At 48.7% G+C, this 18,549-nt stretch overlaps 2 protein-coding genes and 1 long non-coding RNA gene across 7 annotated transcripts; 2 read left to right on the forward strand and 1 right to left on the reverse strand.

Annotated features, from left to right (window-relative positions):
- Nucleotides 1-3: 3 nt before the first annotated feature.
- PMEL (premelanosome protein) lies at nt 4-12,845 on the reverse strand. Of its 4 annotated transcripts, none has more exons than XM_015151934.3 (12): nt 12,513-12,845; nt 11,776-11,902; nt 7,526-7,636; nt 7,220-7,366; nt 4,387-4,521; nt 3,835-3,996; nt 2,861-3,583; nt 2,015-2,131; nt 1,691-1,775; nt 1,376-1,581; nt 1,186-1,273; nt 4-247 (listed from the first exon to the last, which is right to left on the reverse strand). In XM_015151934.3, exons 1-12 carry the CDS (start codon nt 12,843-12,845, stop codon nt 112-114), a joined length of 2,370 nt encoding a protein of 789 aa, XP_015007420.3. In that variant the 3' UTR covers nt 4-111. The 4 variants fall into 4 exon arrangements, with proteins under 4 accessions (XP_015007420.3, XP_077810601.1, XP_077810603.1 ...); XM_077954475.1 differs by having other exon boundaries at nt 1,186-1,294; XM_077954477.1 differs by having other exon boundaries at nt 12,127-12,514.
- LOC144332931 (uncharacterized) lies at nt 3,544-4,551 on the forward strand. Its single transcript, XR_013401155.1, has 2 exons — nt 3,544-3,604; nt 4,392-4,551. It is a non-coding gene; the product is annotated as an uncharacterized LOC144332931 (long non-coding RNA).
- CDK2 (cyclin dependent kinase 2) lies at nt 12,713-17,730 on the forward strand. Of its 2 annotated transcripts, XM_015151938.3 has the most exons (8): nt 12,713-12,959; nt 13,702-13,779; nt 13,890-14,010; nt 14,613-14,783; nt 15,317-15,418; nt 16,412-16,555; nt 16,858-17,061; nt 17,335-17,730. In XM_015151938.3, exons 1-8 carry the CDS (start codon nt 12,844-12,846, stop codon nt 17,437-17,439), a joined length of 1,041 nt encoding a protein of 346 aa, XP_015007424.1. In that variant the 5' UTR covers nt 12,713-12,843; the 3' UTR covers nt 17,440-17,730. The 2 variants fall into 2 exon arrangements, with proteins under 2 accessions (XP_015007424.1, XP_001113345.2); XM_001113345.5 differs by lacking the exon at nt 16,412-16,555.
- Nucleotides 17,731-18,549: the final 819 nt, after the last annotated feature.

The following is an 18,549-nucleotide window of genomic DNA, read 5'->3' on the forward strand; positions in this document are numbered from 1 at the left end:
GCATCAGGCTCTGAGTATTTATTTCGGTTAATAGTAGTCTCCCAGGGAAGACTGGGGGAAATATAGGTGTTTCTGTCAACCCAGGAAAATCACAGCATCATATGAGAGTACTCAGACCTCCTGCCCACTGAGGAGTGGGCTGTTCTCACCAATGGGGCAAGAGCGGAAGATGCGGGGTAGACGCAGCCAGTGACTGCTGCTATGCGGCAGCTGGGGAATGGAGAAGGCTTGCTTCATAAGTCTGCGCCTGATATTGGGAGAAGGGGTAAACTGGTTAGCAATGGACAAAAGCAGCTTGTCTGTGTGCTTCTCCAAAGAAGGGAACACACCTATATCCCAGTCTGCTTAGCCTTGATCCTAGCTCCCTCCCCTTCTCCTCAACTCCAGGGTTTACCCTCTCTTGTTTCTGTGGTAACCTCTGTCCATTCCTCCCTCACCCCATAAGCTTCCTTGCCTGAGGATCATGCCACCCCAGGCCTGGGGGATCTGCCCTTCTTGCAGGTAGAAAACTCAGTTTACCCCAGGCTGGGCATGGTGGCTCACTCCTGTAATCCCAGCACTTTGGGAGGCCGAGGCAGGCAAATCACGAGGAGGTCAGGAGTTTGAGACCAGCCTGGCCAACATGGTGAAACCCTGTCTCTACTAAAAATACAAAAATTAGCCGGGTGTGGTGGCAGGTGCCTGAAATCCCAGCTACTTGGGAGGCTGAAGGAGGAGAATTGCTTGAAACTGGAAGGTGGAGGTTGCAGTGAGCCGAGATTATGCCACTATACTCCAGCCTGGGCAAAAAGAGTGAAACTCCGTCTCAAAAAAAAAAAAAAAAGAAAAAGAAAACTCAGTTTACCCAAACTGCCCCCACTCTTCACATTATTAACAACAGTCACGAATATCAATTATTGCACTCTTGCTTCAGAGCCAGGTGCTTTACTCATTGTTTCTAATCTTTACAGCAGCTCCACAGGGCAAGTATTAGTTTACCTACTTTTCAGAGGCTTAGACAGGTTAAGCTACTTCCCCAGGTCCCACAAACAAGACTGCAGCCCAGGTCTGGCCAACGTACAAGACTAGGCTCTTTCCTGGACACCATGCTTCCTTAAAGGGAGAGATGGTTTCTTCTCCCTTGAGGAGGAGTGACTAGTGCTAACAAGGGATAAGGGGGTCTGAGCTGTGTGATGAGGCTCTTACCTATATATCAGAGATGCAAGGACCACAGCCATCAACACCAGCAAGATACCCACGAACAGGGGAGCCTGCCCAAGGCCTGCTTCTTGACCTGTGAGAAGAATCCCAGGCACTGCTTCACTCAGTGTCTGCTCCTTGCCAGCTACCCTCTATCCACTCCCTTCGTCATCTTAGCTCTTGTCCAAGGACCTACCAGGCATGATAAGCTGGGTGCTGACCACTGCCAGGCTGTTGGCATCAGCCAGAGACACATTGAGGCAGTATGTCCCCAAGCCACCCTTCAGTATCTGGTACAGAACCAGCTGGCAGGCTGGGCTGGGTGGCACAGGCTGGCACAGCTGCTGGGCAGGGGGCTGGCACCCTGGCGATGAGATCTCCATGCAGGCTTCCGTGGGCAGCCTGGAAGAGGTGTCACAATATATAAGGGAATCTGGGAAGGGACACTAAATGCCAGAGAGCAGAGAAACAGTCAACCCAAGAGTTATCAGCACACTAGTGGGACACTCACCCGCCTTGGCAGGACACAGTCAGCTCAAATGCATCTCCCTCACTGGATGGCACAACCTGCAGGATCTCAGCACTTTCAATACCCTCTGCAGAGTTGCAAGATTATCAAGTTAGGATTCCTCTACCTGGCCTCCCCAAAAGCCCATAGACAGGAAAGCCCCAGGGCTGCTCCACCAATCTCATCCCTGTGCTTTCAAATGAGGACTCTGGCATTTGGGTATTCTTCCTATGTAGGTGAGTAATTCCTCCCAAGGTGTGCTTCCACTGACCAGCCCTAGGCAGCACATAGCTGCCTCCATCAGCCCCCAAAGTAGGCAGGACTCACGGACGATGTCCAGGGTGACAGAAAAGGAACCATATCGATACAGAACACAGTCCAGGGGGACTTGTCTCTTCTCCAGCCTTAAGGTAGCCGTACCATCCAGCAGGGGGCCCAGGGAACCTGGCAGGAGAGGATTGAGGAGGCAAGATCAAGAGACAGATGACTCATCTGGAGGCAGAGGCCAAGCAGGCATTTTTTCAGGTTGAACCAGAGTTACTGGATTCTGGAGTCACTGGCTTGGAATCAGATAAGACCTGGGAAACTTTATTCTATAGATAAGGAAACTGAAGCCTAGAAGAAGAAAATGACTCCTCCAGAATCACAGTTAGGGGTGGCACTGGAGTTTTAAAAAATTCTCAAATGTTTATCACATCTCACACTATGCCAGGTCCTAGGCTAGACATTCAACATGTGTTAACTCATTCAAGCATCACTATTTCATTCCTCCCTTTTTGCTTTGGGATGGGAATCCAGGGTTGGGAAATGGAAGGATCAGGATCTCGGAATCTGGGAAGGATTTCCGTGCAATTATGCTTGAACAGAAAATGAGCTATAAATATTATGTAAATGATCACAGTCTGTTCCCTGGTCTCGCCAACCATTCTCAGCAGTAGAGAAAGCAACAAGCTCTTCTCTCATGGCCTAGGGGAAGACTTTGGTTTCCTGAACTCCAGATCTATTCCGTGTCATTAATAGAGACTGGAGGGCTTTATAGCCAGGCCAGTGAGAGCTCTGAGGGGACCATAGTGCTAAGCAAAGGATTAGGTAATGTCTGAGTCCTGGGTAAGACTTACAGAGTAGAGTAGGGTACCCCACCTCCATGAACCTCATTCACACTGGTCCTCTTACCTGTAATACTTTCCGTAGACATGATTGAGCTGGTATCTGGACCCTCAGGCTCAGGGGTAGGTAGCTCTCCAGCTGTGGTCTCCACCCACTCTGTAGTTGTTACCTGTGCAGCTGTGGTTCCAGAAGGCACTACAATTGACACCTCTGCAGGTGTCATACCTATAGCCTCTGGAGTTGACATCTCTGCCAGTGTGGTACCCATGACCTCTGAAACTGGCACCTTCTCAGGTGTCGTACCTGTGCTCTCTGCAGTTGGCATCTGCACAGGTGTAGTGCTTATGACTTCAGTGGTTGGCACCTGCACAGATGTGGTTCCAGAGGGCTGTGTAGTTGGCACCTGACCAGGTGTAGTACCCACGACTTCTGTAGTAGGCCCTCGGCCAGCTGTGGTGTCAGGGGCCTCTGCAGTTGGCCTGTGCCCATCTGTGGTGCCTGGAACTGGGGAGGAGCCACAGGAGGTAAGAGGAATGGCAGCTTGCAGGACCACCTGGGCAGTGACTGGGCCAGGCTCCAGATAAGTATGAGTGACCACAAGTGCCCGAGAGATCAGCGTTCCACTACTGTCTCCAAAGTCCCAGGTGTAGGAGAGGTCAGCTTCAGCCAGATAGCCACTGGGGTCATGGAGCTGGAGGGCAAAAGTCAGAGGCTGATTTCTCAGGAAGTGCTTGTTCCCTCCATCCAAGGCCCGCAGCTGGGACACGCTCACGGAGAAAGGCACCTGGTCTGGGATTGGAGCCAGAAAAGGTGAGAACTAGGCCTGAGCCACAACTTCTCCCTTCACAGCCACACTCTCCAACCCCAAGCTGACTGGCTGGCCCTTCACTGGCACTAAGCCTCACATTTCTCTGCCTAGGTCTTCCTGGCCCTTCTACTTTAAGTTTGCACAGCATTTCACCTTTCCCCTTTCCAGTCCCTCCAAGCCTCCCTGCCTTCTCTTGCCCTATGACTGGCCTTGCCCCTTCCTAAACCCTTACCAGTAATGGTGAAGGCCGAGCTGGAATGAGCAAGAGGCACATAGCTCCGGGATCCCCGGCGATGGTAGACAGTCACTTCCATGGTGTGTGTGCCCAGCATTGCTCTGCCTGTTCCAATGCTCAGCCCAGACACTGGGCCCCCTAGAACTTGCCAGTATTGGCCTGAAGTTTTTGGAATGAAAAGAAAGGAAGAAGAGATTACTGGTCAAAGGGGACTGAGGGACAGGCTTAGAAACAGGGCACTGGAGATGGGAGGTCAGGAGGTATGATTACTTCTGAGGGTGTTTGGAAGGCTGTGATATGGGGGGACAGGGAAGGGGTCCTAATGAGGCATTCCATGGGGTAGGATTATAATTGAGGAAAAGCTGCCAGAAAGAATTATGATAGAGTTCAAGGGGGCTAGGTGCTATGGAAGAGAAAAGATGTAAGAGGAAAATGAAGATTAGAGAAAATCACAGAAGTTAAGGTGGAAGGGGCGGGCAAAAGAAAGGTGATCAGGTACAAAGAAGTAAACACAAGTGTAGATGACAGGCTGAGAAGGGAGTCCCTCACCCCAGGTCTTCCAGACGTAAACAAAGCTTCTCTTCTGAGACCAAGGACCAGATGGGCAAGGTCCACCATCAGGGAAGATGCAGGCATCGTCAGTTTCCTGGGGATACACTGGCTGTCCTCCCCACACCTGGCTCCCTGAAAGGTAAATACAGAGTCACTCTCAAACCCTGGCATTCTTTTTTATATACCAAAACCCCTAAAATTGTTCCCAGGGTATCAGAGAGGGGCTATGGGAATATTCCCTAGCTAGAAAGTACATTCTCCATGGTATAACCATTTCAGGTGGCAGTCGGGGGCTAAGGGTGTGGAAACTACATTTTTCTTTTGGAGACAGGGTCTTCCTCTGATGCCTAGGCTGGAGTGCAGTGGTGTGATCACAGCTCACTGCAGTGTCAACCTCCCAGAGTCAAGCAATCCTCCTGAGTAGCTGGGACTACAGGTATGCACCACCATACCCAGCTAATTTTATTTTGTTGTAGAGACATGGTCTTGCTATGTTGCCAGGGCTGGTCTTGAACTCCTGGGCTTAAGCAATCCTCCCGCCTCAGCCTCCCGAAGTGCTGGGTTTATAGGCATGCACCACTGTGCCTGGCCGGAAGCTATAATTTAATTGGCCAGGTGTGGTGTCTCATGGCTGTAAACCCAGCACTTTGGGAAGCTGAGGTGGGAGGATTGCTTGAGGCAAGGAATTCAAGACCAGCCTGATCAACATAGCGAGACCCTGTCTCTACAAAATACATTTTTTAAAAAGTAGCCAGGTGTGGTGGTATGCACCTGTAGTTCCAGCTACGCCAGGGGCTGAGGAAGGAGGATCACTTGAGCCCAGGAGGTTGAGGCTGCAATTAGCTATGATTGCACCACTGTACTCCAGCCTGGGAGAGAGAGAAGGACCCTGACTCTAAAATAAATAAATAAAATAAGAAGAAAGAAAGAAAACAAAAAGAAGATATATGTGTATGTGTATATATGTATATACATAGCCACATATCAAAATATTTAGAGTGATTTGCTCTAGCTAGTGGAATAAAAATAACAGCACTGGGGGCCAGGCGCAGTGGCTCATGCCTGTAATCCTAGCACTTTGGGAGGCTGAAGCGGTTAAATCACCTGAGGTCAGGAGTTCGAGACCAGCCTGGCCAACGTGGTAAAACCCTGTCTCTACTAAAGATACAAAAATTAGCCAGGCGTGCTGGTGGGAGCCTGTAATCCCAGCTATCCAGGAGGCTGAGGCAGGAGAATTGGTGGAACCTGGGAGGTGAAGGCTGCAGTGAGCCAAGATTGCACCACTGCACTCCAGCCTGAGCAACAGAGCGAGACTCTGTCTCAAAAATAAATACATAAATAAATAACAGCACTAGATAACATTTATTTAGCCTTTACTGTAGGCTGCAGCAGACACTACATTAAATACTTTACACATATTATCACATTCTAATCCTTACAACAATCCTTTTTTCTTCGGAAATGGAAACACAATGAGGTGGGCAGATCACTTGAGTTCAGGAGTTTGAGACCAGCCTGGGTAACACGGTGAAACCCCGTCTCTACTTAAAATATAAAAGAATTAGCCAGGCATGGTGGCATGCGCCTGTACCAGCTACTCAGGAGGCTACCCCCAGCTACTCAGGAGACTAAGGAGGGAGGATCACTTGAACCCAGTAGGCGGAGGTTGCAGTGAGCTGAGATCCTACCACTGCACTCTAGCCTGAGTGACACAGCCAGACTCTGTCTCAAAGAACAAAAAAAAAAAAAAAAAGGAAACACAAAACAAGTAACTTGCCCAAGGTCACATATCAAGGACAAGTTTAAATATAGGTCTGTTCAACTTCTAGGTCCCCTGAATTCTGCTGTCCTCCACTTTAGGGACTGTAATTTTCTTTTCTTTTTGCTTTTTGAGACAGGGTCTCACTCTGTCACCCAGGCTGAAGTGCAGTGGCGTGATCATGCAGTTTCGACCTCCCAGGCTCATGATCCTCCCACCTGAGACTCCTGAGTAGCAGGGACTACAGCTGTAATTTTCTTTTCTTTTTGCTTTCTCTGTTTTTGTTTTTTTTTGTTTTTTTTTTGTTTTTTTTTTGAGATGGAGTCTTGCTCTGTCGCCCAGGCTGGAGTGCAGCGGCACAACCTTGGCTTACTGCAAGCTCCGCCTCCTGGGTTCACACCATTCTCCTGCCTCAACCTCCCCAATAGCTGGGACTACAGGCGCCTGCTACCATGCCTGGCTAGTTTTTTTTGGATTTTTAGTAGAGATGGGGTTTCACCGTGTTAGCCAGGATGGTCTCGATCTCCTGACCTCGTGATCTGCCTGCCTTGGCCTCCCGAAGTGCTGCGATTACAGGTGTGAACCACCGCGCCCGGCCTTCTCTGTGTTTTTAAATTTTAACTACAATGAGTATGTATTACATTTATAACTTGTTTTAAAAAGTAGAGGAGGAGGCTGGGCGTGGTGGCTCACACCTGTAATCCCAGCACTTTGGGAGGCCGAGGCAGGCGGATCACAAGGTCAGGAGATCAAGACCATCGTGGCTAACATGGTGAAACCCCGTCTCTACTAAAAATACAAAAAAAAGTAGCCGGACATGGTGGTGGGCACCTGTAGTCCCAGCTACTCGGGAGGCTGAGGCAGGAGGATGGCGTGAACCTGGGAGGTGGAGCTTGCAGTGAGCCGAGATCCCACCACTGCACTCCAATCTGGGTGACAGAGTGAGACTCCGTCTCGAAAACAAAAACAAAAACAAAAAAGTAGAGGAGGAAGGGGCATTCCCTGAGCTCACTGGGCATACCAGGGAACCTGAGCCCTAGGAATAAGGACCTAGAATAGAGAAGTACTCACCATTGATGATGGTATTGTTGACCCAGATAACCTGCCCATCTGGCAATACCTTTTGGCTTCCAGGGAAGTTCAAGGCAATAGAGAAGGAGGCATTTGCACCAATCAGTGTAGGCCCATCATTACTGACCTTGAGAGACACTTGACCACCTGGGAAGGAAAGCTACATTAGCTGGGAGTCCTGGGCTTCCCCTCTCTGTATATGTTTCCCCTCCTTTTCTTCCCAAGCTACACTCAGTGCAGGTCATCTTGCTTTGTTTCCTCATCCCATTCCTACCATGCCCTCCCCTGGAACTTCGAAGTTCCTACCTCTCCAGCAGTCAAGTCTCTGGGCTTCTGTCCACTCTGGATACAGCTGCCTGTTCCAGGCTTTGGTTCTGAGTTGCCTTGAGACACCAAGCCAGTCCTGGTTTCTGGGTCCTAAAAGGAATGTGCCATGAAGGGCCCTAGGATCCTTTCAGTCCCTTCTCAGGGATAATACTCTATTCATGTCACCCAATTCATTCTCACATTCGAAGTGCTTTTTTTTGGGGGGGGGGATGGAGTTTCACTCTTATTGCCCAGGCTGGAGTGCAATGGCACGATCTCAGCTCATTGCAACCTCTGCCTCCCAGGTTCAAGCAATTCTCCTGCCTCAGCCTCCTGAGTAGTTGGGATTACAGGCATGTGCCACCACGCCCGGCTAATTTTGTATTTTTAGTAGAGATGGGGTTTCTCCATGTTGGTCAGGCTGGTCTCGAACTCCCGACCTTAGGTGATCTCCCTGCCTCGGCCTCCCAAAGTGCTGGGATTACAGGCATGAGCCACTGCGCCTGGCCGAAGTGCATTTTTAAAACTCATTTATTCAGCTGGGCATGGTGGTTCACACCTGTAATCCCAGCACTTTGGGAGGCTGAGGTGGGCAGATCACGAGGTCAAGAGATCAAGACTATCCTGACCAACATGGTAAAACTCTGTTTCTACTAAAAATATAAAAATTAGCCGGGTGTGGTGGTGTGCGCCTGTAGTTCCAGCTACTCGGGAGGCTAAGGCAGGAGAATCACTTGAATCCGGGAGGTGGAGGTTGCAATGAGCCGAGATTGCCCCAATGTACTCCAGCCTGGCGACAGAGTAAGACTTCATCTCAAAAAAAAAAAAAAAACCCAAAAACAAAAACACCCGTATTTACTTATTATTATTATTATTATTATTATTATTATTATTATTTGAGATGAAGTCTTGCTCTACCCCTAGGCTGGAATACAGTGGCGTGATCTTGGCTCATTACAGCCTCCGCTTTCTGGGTTCAAGCAATTCTCGTTCCTCAGCCTCCCAAGTAGCTGGGACTGCAGGCGCCCATCACCACACCCGGCTAATTTTTGTATTTTTAGTTTTGCCATGTTTCATGCTTTCGCCATTTGGCCAGGCTTGTCTCGAACTCCTGACCTCAAGTGATCCATCTGCTTTGGCCTCCCAAAGTGCTGGGATTATAGGTGTGAGCCACTGTGCCTGACCTATTTTGTTTTAAATCAAGATATAATTCACATGCCATAAAATTTACTTTTAGCCAGGCACTGTGACTCACGCTTATAATCCCAGCACTTTGAGAGGCCAAGGCAGGTGGATCACAAGGTCAGGAGTTCAAGACCAGCCTGGCCAAGTGAAACCCTGTCTCTACTAAAAATACAAAAATTAGTTGGGCGTGGTGGCAGGCACCTGTAGTTCCAGCTACTAAGGAGGCTGAGGCAGGAGAATTGCTTGAACCCGGGAGACGGAGGTGGAAGTGAGCCGAGATCACGCCACTGCACTCCAGCCTGGGCGACAGAGCAAGATTCCGTCTCAAAAAAAAAAATTTACTTTTGAATATGATCAAATTTGTGTTTTAGAAAGATCATGATGGCAAGCAGTGAGGAGGATGGATTAGAGGCTGGCAGAGATTGGGCATGGGGACAGGGTAGACAAAATTATTGTAACTGACCAAGAGAAGTCTGAGAAGAAAAGGATATGCTGGACCTCCATCTGCCCTACCCAGGTCCAACAACTATCGACACCTTGCCACATTTGCTTTGTTTATCCTTACTAGTTGTTGTTTTTGTTTTGGCTAAAGTATGTAAAAGCAAATCCCAAACATTGTATTAACCCTACAAATTTTAAAAATATGAGTATTTTCTTGCATAAGTACAATGTCATTTCATGCTAGACAAAATTATCAAACTCAGTCCATATAAAATTTCATTAATATCTAGAAAAATGTCTTATGATTTTTAAAATCAGGATCCGAAATATAAGCACAATCTTTTTTTAAGAGCCTTGGGTGGGTGGGTGTGAACAGACTCTTTCCAGGATACATTAAGGAATGTAGTAAAAGAAAAAGACTTGAAACTGCAGCACAGTGAGGAAAGTCAGATCAAGAACTTCCTAGAAATCTGTGAGACTAAGCATCTAGGGAGAAAGCGGGGCTGGGATATAATGCATATATTTCAGCACAGCAGAAACTACTTTCACCCCATTTTCCCCTTTCCTGCAGAAACCTCTCTCCCCTCCCCTCCTATCTGTATATATTTCAGGACAGCAAAAACTACCCTCACCCCATTTTTCCCTTTCCTGCAGAAACTTCCTTCCCTTTCCCCTTTTCTTTCCCCTTTCCTTTTCCTTTTCCTTTCCTTTTGATACAGGGTTTTGCTCTCTCACCCTGAGTGCAGTGGCACATTCATCACTCACTCACTGCACCCTCAAACTCCTGGGCTGAAGCCATCTTCCTGATTAGCCTCCCAAGTAGCTAGGACCACAGGTGCTCACTACCAGGCCCAGATAATATATTTTTTTTTCTTTTTGAGACAGAGTTTCGCTCTTGTTGCCCAGGCTGGAAGGCTGGAGTGCAATGGCGCGATCTCGGTTTACTACAACCTCCACGTCCTGGGTTCAAGCGATTCTCCTGCCTCAGCCTCCTGAGTGGCTGGGATTACAGGCATGCGCCACCATGCCCAGCTAATTTTGTATTTTTAGTAGAGACTGGGTTTCTCTATGTTGATCGGGCTGGTCTCAAACTCCCGACTTCAGGTGATCCACCTGCCTTGGCCTTCCAAAGTGCTAGGATTACAGGCATGAGCCACCATGCCCGGCCTAGGCCTGGCTAATTTTTTTACTTTTTGTAGAGACAGGGTCTCACTATGTTGCTCAGGCTGGTCTTGAACTCCTGGGCTCAAGCAATCCTATGGCCACAGCCTCCCAAAGTGCTAGGATTACAGGTGTGAGCCTCCTCATTTCCTTTCTTTTTTATTTTTTTGAGACAGAGTCTTGCTCTTTTGCCCAGGCTGGAATGCAGTGGTGTGATCTCAGCTCACTTCAACCTCTGCCTCCCAGGTTCAAGTGATTCTCGTGCCTCAGCCTCCCAAGTAGCTGGGATTATAGGGGCGCACCACCATGCCCACCTAATTTTTGCATTTTTAGTAGAGATGGGGTTTCGCCATATTTGCCAGGCTGGTCTGACCTCAAGTGATCCAACCACCTCAGCCTCCCAAAGTGCTAGGATTACAGGCATGAGTTACTGTGCCAGGCCTCATCCCCTTTCTTTTCTTTTTTTTTTTTCGAGACGAAGACTCGCTGTGTCACCCAGGCTGGAGTACAGTAGTGTGATCTTGGCTCACTGCAACTTCCACCTTCTGGGTTCCAGTGATTCTCCTGCCACAGCCTCCCGAGTAGCTGGAACTACAGGCATGCGCCACCATGCCCAGCTGATTTTTGTACTTTTAGTAGAGACGGGGTTTCACCATATTGGCGAAGCTGGTCTCGAACTCCTGACCTCGTGATCCACCCACTTCGGCCTCCCAAAGTGCTGGGATTACAGGCGTGAGCCACCACGCCCGGCCTCATCCCCTTTGTAATGTGTGTTGTAACCCTAGTTGATTCTGCTGGGGGAGGATCTGGAATCATCTCATTGAGCATCCCACCACTAGAGCAAGATAAGTCATAAGATACCCCATTCATTCTCCACTTCCAACTCTCCTCAGAGCAGCACGGGACATTCCAGACCCTCTCACCACCTCACCCCCTCCCCTTGCTCCTGTCACGAGGCCCAATCCCCCAGAGCCCTTTCATGTGATGCTCAGCTGAGACCCCTCTGCCTATCTCTCCCAGCCCCAGAACAAAAGGTCTGGGCTGTGTTCACCCGTACCCATCCCAAGGGGAGAGGATTGTATCTCCTTAGTCTTCTTACCCAATACTACATTCTCTGACTCCCCACTTTAAATCTCCTACCCCAAGAGACATTTCTTAAAAGAGTCTCCCGCACATTTCACCCCTTTGGAGCCCCTGCTCCAGCTCACTGCCAAGGAAGCCTCAGAATCAGTGCCACAGAGACCTTCTATTCTTCTGCCCCTCCAAGCATATGAGATTATTTTCAGGCTCAATCCCAAATCTCCATGTAGGGAGGGAGCCCAGGTGCCCACATTCTCACTAAATCAAATGAGTGGGAGACGCCTGAAATATTGCCGCTATCTCCCATTAGGAGGAGAGAAACCAGAGCAGGGGGAATTCATCCCCAAGTTCACACCTGCTTATGTCCACATATCCACACATACCTTTTGTAGCCCCCACAGCCAGCAAAGCACCTATCACAGCCAAATGAAGAAGCCATCTTTTTAGCACCAGATCCATTGTGTTCTTCCCTCCAGCAACCAAAGGCACTGGGGGGACTGGGATAGGCCCCTATATAAGAAAAGGGTGCTCATTTGCATAGCCCTTCCTCTTCTCCCTCAGAGAAGGCCTGGGAGGGGCCAGAGAAGAGGAAGAAGGAAAAACTGACAAAGGGATCCTGGTCCCTAGACATTGCTTTCCCATCCTGCTACTCAATGGCAGTTTCTGGTTTCACTGGGTCACTCTCATATACTCCCGGGCAAGGGCTGACTGAAAGGCAGCTGCATAACACATACCAGACACAACAGTTCATCATGGGAGAGTGAATTAAACCAGGAACTTCTCAAAAAAACAGAAACAGAAGCCTGCATCCCAAAACACAGACAGCGTCGGGGTAGGCTATGAGGCAGAGGCAATGACTCCTCTGAGGCCCAGGAATTCTTTACAACGAGATTCCTAGTTTCCTGCTTTTCAAAGGAGGCTCCTGGGCCAGGTGGAATTTAACCTTAGGTCGATACATATTTTCCCCAGGAGTGGTGAAAATAGTGAGTTAGAAATCAAGAAATCCCTACAGACTAGAGACACAGGTAGGAAACTTGGACCCAAAGTAGGTACTTGGGAAGACTGTTCAGCCGCCCCACCGAGAAAGAAATTTGTCTAGCCCCCGAAGAACCAAACTTGCCTGGGGCGGGGTCATTTGCGGGGAGGAGCGCTGCACTCGCCCCCCGGCTCTGACGTTGACCAATAGAAATGCCTGGGGGCGGAGCCAGGGAAACGCGGGAAGCAGGGGCGGGGCTTCTGGTGGCGGTCGGGAACTCGGGGGGAGGCGGCAACATTGTTTCAAGTTGGCCAAATTGACAAGAGCGAGAGGTATACTGCGTTCCATCCCGACCCGGGGGCACGATACTGGGCCCTGTTTCCCCCTCCTCGGCCCCCGAGAGCCAGGGTCCGCCTTCTGCAGGGTTCCCAGGCCCCCACTCCAGGGCCGGGCTGACCCGACTCGCTGGCGCTTCATGGAGAACTTCCAAAAGGTGGAAAAGATCGGAGAGGGCACGTACGGAGTTGTGTACAAAGCCAGAAACAAGTTGACGGGAGAAGTGGTGGCGCTTAAGAAAATCCGCCTGGACACGTGAGTGGCCTCTGTACCCGGGACTCCTAACTGGGGACCTCCTTGACTGTCCCCCCCCAATCCCCCACGGGCGGGTAGCCGTCCAGGGACCGGAAGACAACAGGGACGGACTTCTTTAGAAGTGGAGAGGTGGGTTGGGGGCCAGTAGAAGGTGGAGTGTATACTTATACTCCCTGGGGAGAGTATAGGATGGTGTGGAATCCATGGAAAACTTTCTTCCCAAACTGAGCCGGATCGTGCCCCCAAATGTGCGAACACAGAGACTCGGGGAGAGAAAGGAGGCCTCTGAGATGAGGTCCAAGACTCTCCATGGAGTGGAGTTATGTGGGAACCGGCGAGGAGCGCCTTTCTGAATGAAGAGCTCTCCTCACTGCCCCACCCTCACCTTAGAATTCTCTCCTCTTTCCAAAGAATGGCAGTTGAACCTCACTGGCCCCTCTGGAGAGACTGGGGACTACTCCTGCTTTTTTTTTTTTTTTTTCCCCATTACAGCCTCCCTGCTTTACCTTCACCAGACGGCTTTACTTACCTACCCCTGGGAAAAGACAAGATAATGACCTTAATATGTGCAAAAGCCACACCCTGACTACCCAAGAATTAGCTCTTTCCAGCACCCTTTCTTTTCTCTGACTTTCCTAGGGGGTGCTGGGTGGTGTCTCCTTGGGGGAAAGAAATGACTAGGTGGGGGAAAAAGGAATATTTGTAACCATATTCCCGTCTCTGCTTTCCCAACCTCTCCAAGTGAGACTGAGGGTGTGCCCAGTACTGCCATCCGAGAGATCTCTCTGCTTAAGGAGCTTAACCATCCTAATATTGTCAAGTGAGTATGTGTCTGAGAGGCAATCCAGCTGGAAAGGAGGATGAGTTGTCTGTACAGTGTGGGCTTTTCTCTCTCTCGCACCTCCATTTCCTCAAACTTTACTTCTCTAGGCTGCTGGATGTCATTCACACAGAAAATAAACTCTACCTGGTTTTTGAATTTCTGCACCAAGATCTCAAGAAATTCATGGATGCCTCTGCTCTCACTGGCATTCCTCTTCCCCTCATCAAGGTAATGCTTCTCATCAGCTCCTCCCATCATGGGCATGTCTTGGGGTACTGGTGGCAGGCAATTCAGGGTGATATTTTATGATCTTGGCCTCCTTCTGAGCCCTCATCTCCTACACACACACACTCCCCTTCTTTTTGTGTCTCCTTCCCTGCTCATTATATTCATTAACCCTAGGGTTGGACTGAACAATCAAAGTTGAAACTCTAGTGAGTCAACCTAGCAACTCAGGTGGGAGGTCAGATGAAACTCAGATAAATGGGATTTGAGAGCACTTGGTAAATTCCTCCAAAAAGCCCTTCTGTTTGGTGGAAGAACCAGCTAGTAAGTCTCTATTGTCTATTTTAGGGCTGGATTCTTCACTCCCAGAGCTACTTTATTAACAAACATTTGTTCAATGCACAGCATGTAGAAAAGGGAAGCAAAATTGAGTAAGACTTGGTCCTTATCCTCTCTGGGCTGACAGTCCATTGGGAGAAATAGCTTGTAAATATGTAACTATAATCCAACATAGTAAAGGCTTTAGTAGAGTTTTGGGGTCACAGAGCAAACCCAGTCTGCTCACTGTGATGGAGAAACACAGTCCTCTCTTTCTTCTTTGTCAGAGCTATCTGTTCCAGCTGCTCCAGGGCCTAGCTTTCTGCCATTCTCATCGGGTCCTCCACCGAGACCTTAAGCCTCAGAATCTGCTTATTAACACAGAGGGGGCTATCAAGCTAGCAGACTTTGGACTAGCCAGAGCTTTTGGAGTCCCTGTTCGTACTTACACCCATGAGGTGAGTCCCTTTATGCCTTTCTTCTCTGAGCTTCCCAAGAGGTGTTAACTAGGGTATTCACAAATTTACTAAAAATATCTGGCTAACAGTTTCTTACTAGGTAGAAATAATCTCTTGACATCTTCAAGAGTCTTAGGGCATGCATGGAATTCATACTGTGTTGCTAACTGGGCTCACGCCTGTAATACCAGTACTTTGGGAGGCTGAAGTGGGAGGATCACTTGAGCCCAGGAGTTCGAGACCATCATGGGCAACATAGCGAGACCCCATCTCTACAAATCTACAAAAAGAAAAAATTTCGAAATCAAATTATGACCATTTGTCTCAAGTTTTTCCAGGAAGATCTCAAATTGGGGGTTCAGAAAATATGGTCTCCGGAACTATGGACTGGAAATCAGTGAGAGGGGAAAGAGGGAGGGAAGGAAACTGCTTGTTAAGAGGCCATGAGTTAGCAGAGTAGTGTTGGGGAACTGAGATGTGGGAATCTCCATACCCTATAAACCACTCCACCTCTCCCTATTCCTGTCCCTCAGGTGGTGACCCTGTGGTACCGAGCTCCTGAAATCCTCCTGGGCTGCAAATACTACTCCACAGCCGTGGACATCTGGAGCCTGGGCTGCATCTTTGCTGAGATGGTATGGAGGCTTGCCCAAGTTCACCCAGCCCCCTCCTCCCCACATTCAAGAACAACAGAACTGTTTCTTGGCCCAGACCTATGGCCCTTCTATCACAGGGGTCTGTCTCTAAAGTAGCACCAAGGGGAATGGTGGGAAAGGATGCAACTGTTGCCCCAATATCAACCACAATGTTAGGATATCCTCAAACAGCCTTAGTACCTAGTATACTTCTCTTATCCCTGAAATGACATAAAGCATTTCTGCAGCCATTTTAGCTGAGTCTGCATATATTTGGGAGAATGATTCCATTTAGTGCCTCTTTTATTTCAGGCCTTCATTTCAAGGCTTGTAGACCTTATTGTGTGGTGCCAGCAATGTAGTGAAGACAATTGTGGTCACTTTATCCACACCCTTCATTTAAATTGCAGATTTAGGCAGAGTGCAGTGGCTCACACCTATAGTCCCAGCACTGTGGGAAGCTGAGGTATAGGTGGATCACCTGAGGTCAGGAGTTCGAGACCAGCCTGGCCAAAATGGTGAAACCCCATCTGTACTAAAAATACAAAAATTAGCCAGGTGTGGTGGCACACACCTGTAATCCCAGCTACTTGGGAGGCCAAGGCAGGAGAATCGCTTGAACCCAGGAGATGGAGGTTGCAGTGAGCCAAGATCGCACCACTGCACTCCAGCCTGGGCGACAGAACGAGATTCCATCTCAAAAAAAAAAAAAAAAGATTTAGATCATGTCCCCCTTCAACCTCTGGCTTTTCAGATTGAAGGATCCTTGAGGCCTGGCTTTATGTAGAAGCTCCTATCTCCTTTAATACAACAGTGCAGTGCAGTAGGCTGAGGCTTCAAATCAGCAATATGTTTTATTGTCTTTTATCTGGGTTGTAACCAACAGCTTAAAGACCATTAGCCTGTACATATGTAATGTGCATTTATCCCCCAGTGCATTACCTTACAATTGTCCGTATTCCTCTCTCAATTCATCCAAAAATATTTGTTAAGCACCTAGTGGGTAGCCAGCACCATGCTAGGTACTGTGGGGAACACAGAAGAAATGGAAGACAGAGCCTCTGCCCGCTGTGCTCCTATCTAGAAGTGGCTGCATCACAAGGTTGGGGGATGACTGCAGTGTCTACCCCATACCCCGTGAGTGGCTTGGGATCCCTTTGCTACATGTCAGTGGCATCGCAGACATTCAGCCCCTCCCAGACCCACCCAGCCTTGGGGATCTGCAAAGCCATGGTTGGGGGAAGGAAGGAGGGGGCGAGGAGACAGATGAAGGGACTTCATTGTCTCAGGTTCTGTGTGACTGACCCCATGAAAGGCCCTGGGGAGGGAGTCATGGGGCCCTGCTGACCTTCTACTGTCTGTGGGAACTCCTTTGTATAGAGGAGAGTTTTGACTGACTTCAACATAGGTCTTGGTATTTTCTCTTTCCCCATTTTCAGGTGACTCGCCGGGCCCTATTCCCTGGAGATTCTGAGATTGACCAGCTCTTCCGGATCTTTCGGACTCTGGGGACCCCAGATGAGGTGGTGTGGCCAGGAGTTACTTCTATGCCTGATTACAAGCCAAGTTTCCCCAAGTGGGCCCGGCAAGATTTTAGTAAAGTTGTACCTCCCCTGGATGAAGATGGACGGAGCTTGTTATCGGTGAGAGTGGGCACCTGTTTTCCCTCATTCATTTCTCCCAGGGAAGGGCTTTTCCAGGATGAAGGAAGGATGAGACCCTGAAATCTGGGCCTCAGTATTTTGTTTCCCTGGTTCCTGCTCTCCCTGTTGGCACACTGGTTCAGCTATGGGAGGATGGAAGTAAGAATTCCGCCTTGGGTAGAAGGAGTTCTGGTTTCCTGATTTCTGGGAACATTTGCTGCCCATTTAGTCCACTATCACATGATTGAAGTCAACATACATCTCTCCCTCTAGCAAATGCTGCACTACGATCCTAACAAGCGGATTTCGGCCAAGGCAGCCCTGGCTCACCCTTTCTTCCAGGATGTGACCAAGCCAGTACCCCATCTTCGACTCTGATAGCCTTCTCGAAGCCCCCAGCCCTAATCTCACCCTCTGCTCCAGTGTGGGCTTGACCTGGCTTGGCCTTGGGCTATTTGGACTCAGGTGGGCCCTCTGATCTTGCCTTAAACACTCACCTTCTAGTCTTGGCCAGCCAACTCTGGGAATACAGGGGTGAAAGGGAGGAACCAGTGAAAATGAAAGGAAGTTTCAGTATTAGATGCACTTAAGTTAGCCTCCACCACCCTTTCTCCCTTCTCTTAGTTACTGCTGAAGAGGGTTGCTATTAAAAAAAAAAAAAAAAAAAAAGCCTTCCTACATGTTAGATTTGCCGTACCAATCTCTGAATGCCCCATAATTATTATTTCCAGTGTTTGAGATGACCAGGATCCCAAGCCTCCTGCTGCCGCAATGTTTGTAAAGGCCAAATGATAGCAGGGGGCTAAGTTGGAACTTTTGAAAACCAAGTCAAACAAAACCACTGGGAGGAGTCTATTTTAAAGAATTCGGTTGAAAAAATAGATCCAATCAGTTTATACCCTAGTTAGTGTTCTGCCTCACCTAATAGGCTGGGAGACTCAAGACTCAGCCTGGGTGGGGCTGCAGAAAAATGATTGGCCCCAGTCCCCTTGTTTGTCCCTTCTACAGGCATGAGGAATTTGGGAGGCCCTGGGACAGGGATTGTGCTTCATTCCAATCTATTGCTTCACCATGGCCTTATGAGGCAGGTGAGAGATGTTTGAATTTTTCTCTTCCTTTTAGTATTCTTAGTTCTTCAGTTGCCAGGGATCCCTGATCCCGTTTTCCTCTGAAGTCCACCTCCTACCCCATAGGAGTCGGAAATTAGGGTTTAGGCATCATTTTGAGAGTACTGACACTTTTTCAGGGCTGTGATTGAGTGAGGGCATGGGCAAAAATATTTCTTTAAAAGACGGATGAACAATTATATTTATATTTCAGGTTATATCCCATAGTAAGGTTGGCTTTTTTTTTTTTTTTTTTTTTTTTTTTGGTTAGAGTGGGTGGATTTGTTGCCATGTGCACCTTCGGGTTTTGTAATGACAGTGCTTAAAAAAAAAAAAAGCATTTTTTTTTGTTTATGATTTGTTTCTGTCACCCTTGTCCTTG

This window comes from Macaca mulatta, chromosome 11, assembly GCF_049350105.2.
Source record: "Macaca mulatta isolate MMU2019108-1 chromosome 11, T2T-MMU8v2.0, whole genome shotgun sequence".
NCBI classification, from domain to species: Eukaryota; Metazoa; Chordata; class Mammalia; order Primates; family Cercopithecidae; genus Macaca; species Macaca mulatta.

Bases quoted from the DNA above. Each gene is read 5' to 3' on its own strand.
- PMEL (XM_077954475.1), bottom strand. From the start codon at position 12,845: ATGAAGCGCCAGCGAGTCGGGTCAGCCCGGCCCTGGAGTGGGGGCCTG. The intron at 7,367-7,525 runs GTAGGAACTTCG...TTTCCTTCCCAG, and splicing joins GAGACTTGACTGCTGGAGAG to GTGGTCAAGTGTCTCTCAAG. The intron at 1,582-1,690 runs GTGAGTGTCCCA...CACCTCTTCCAG, and splicing joins ACTGTGTCCTGCCAAGGCGG to GCTGCCCACGGAAGCCTGCA.
- CDK2 (XM_015151938.3), top strand. From the start codon at position 12,844: ATGGAGAACTTCCAAAAGGTGGAAAAGATCGGAGAGGGCACGTACGGA. The intron at 12,960-13,701 runs GTGAGTGGCCTC...AACCTCTCCAAG, and splicing joins AAGAAAATCCGCCTGGACAC to TGAGACTGAGGGTGTGCCCA. The intron at 17,062-17,334 runs GTGAGAGTGGGC...CTCTCCCTCTAG, and splicing joins ATGGACGGAGCTTGTTATCG to CAAATGCTGCACTACGATCC.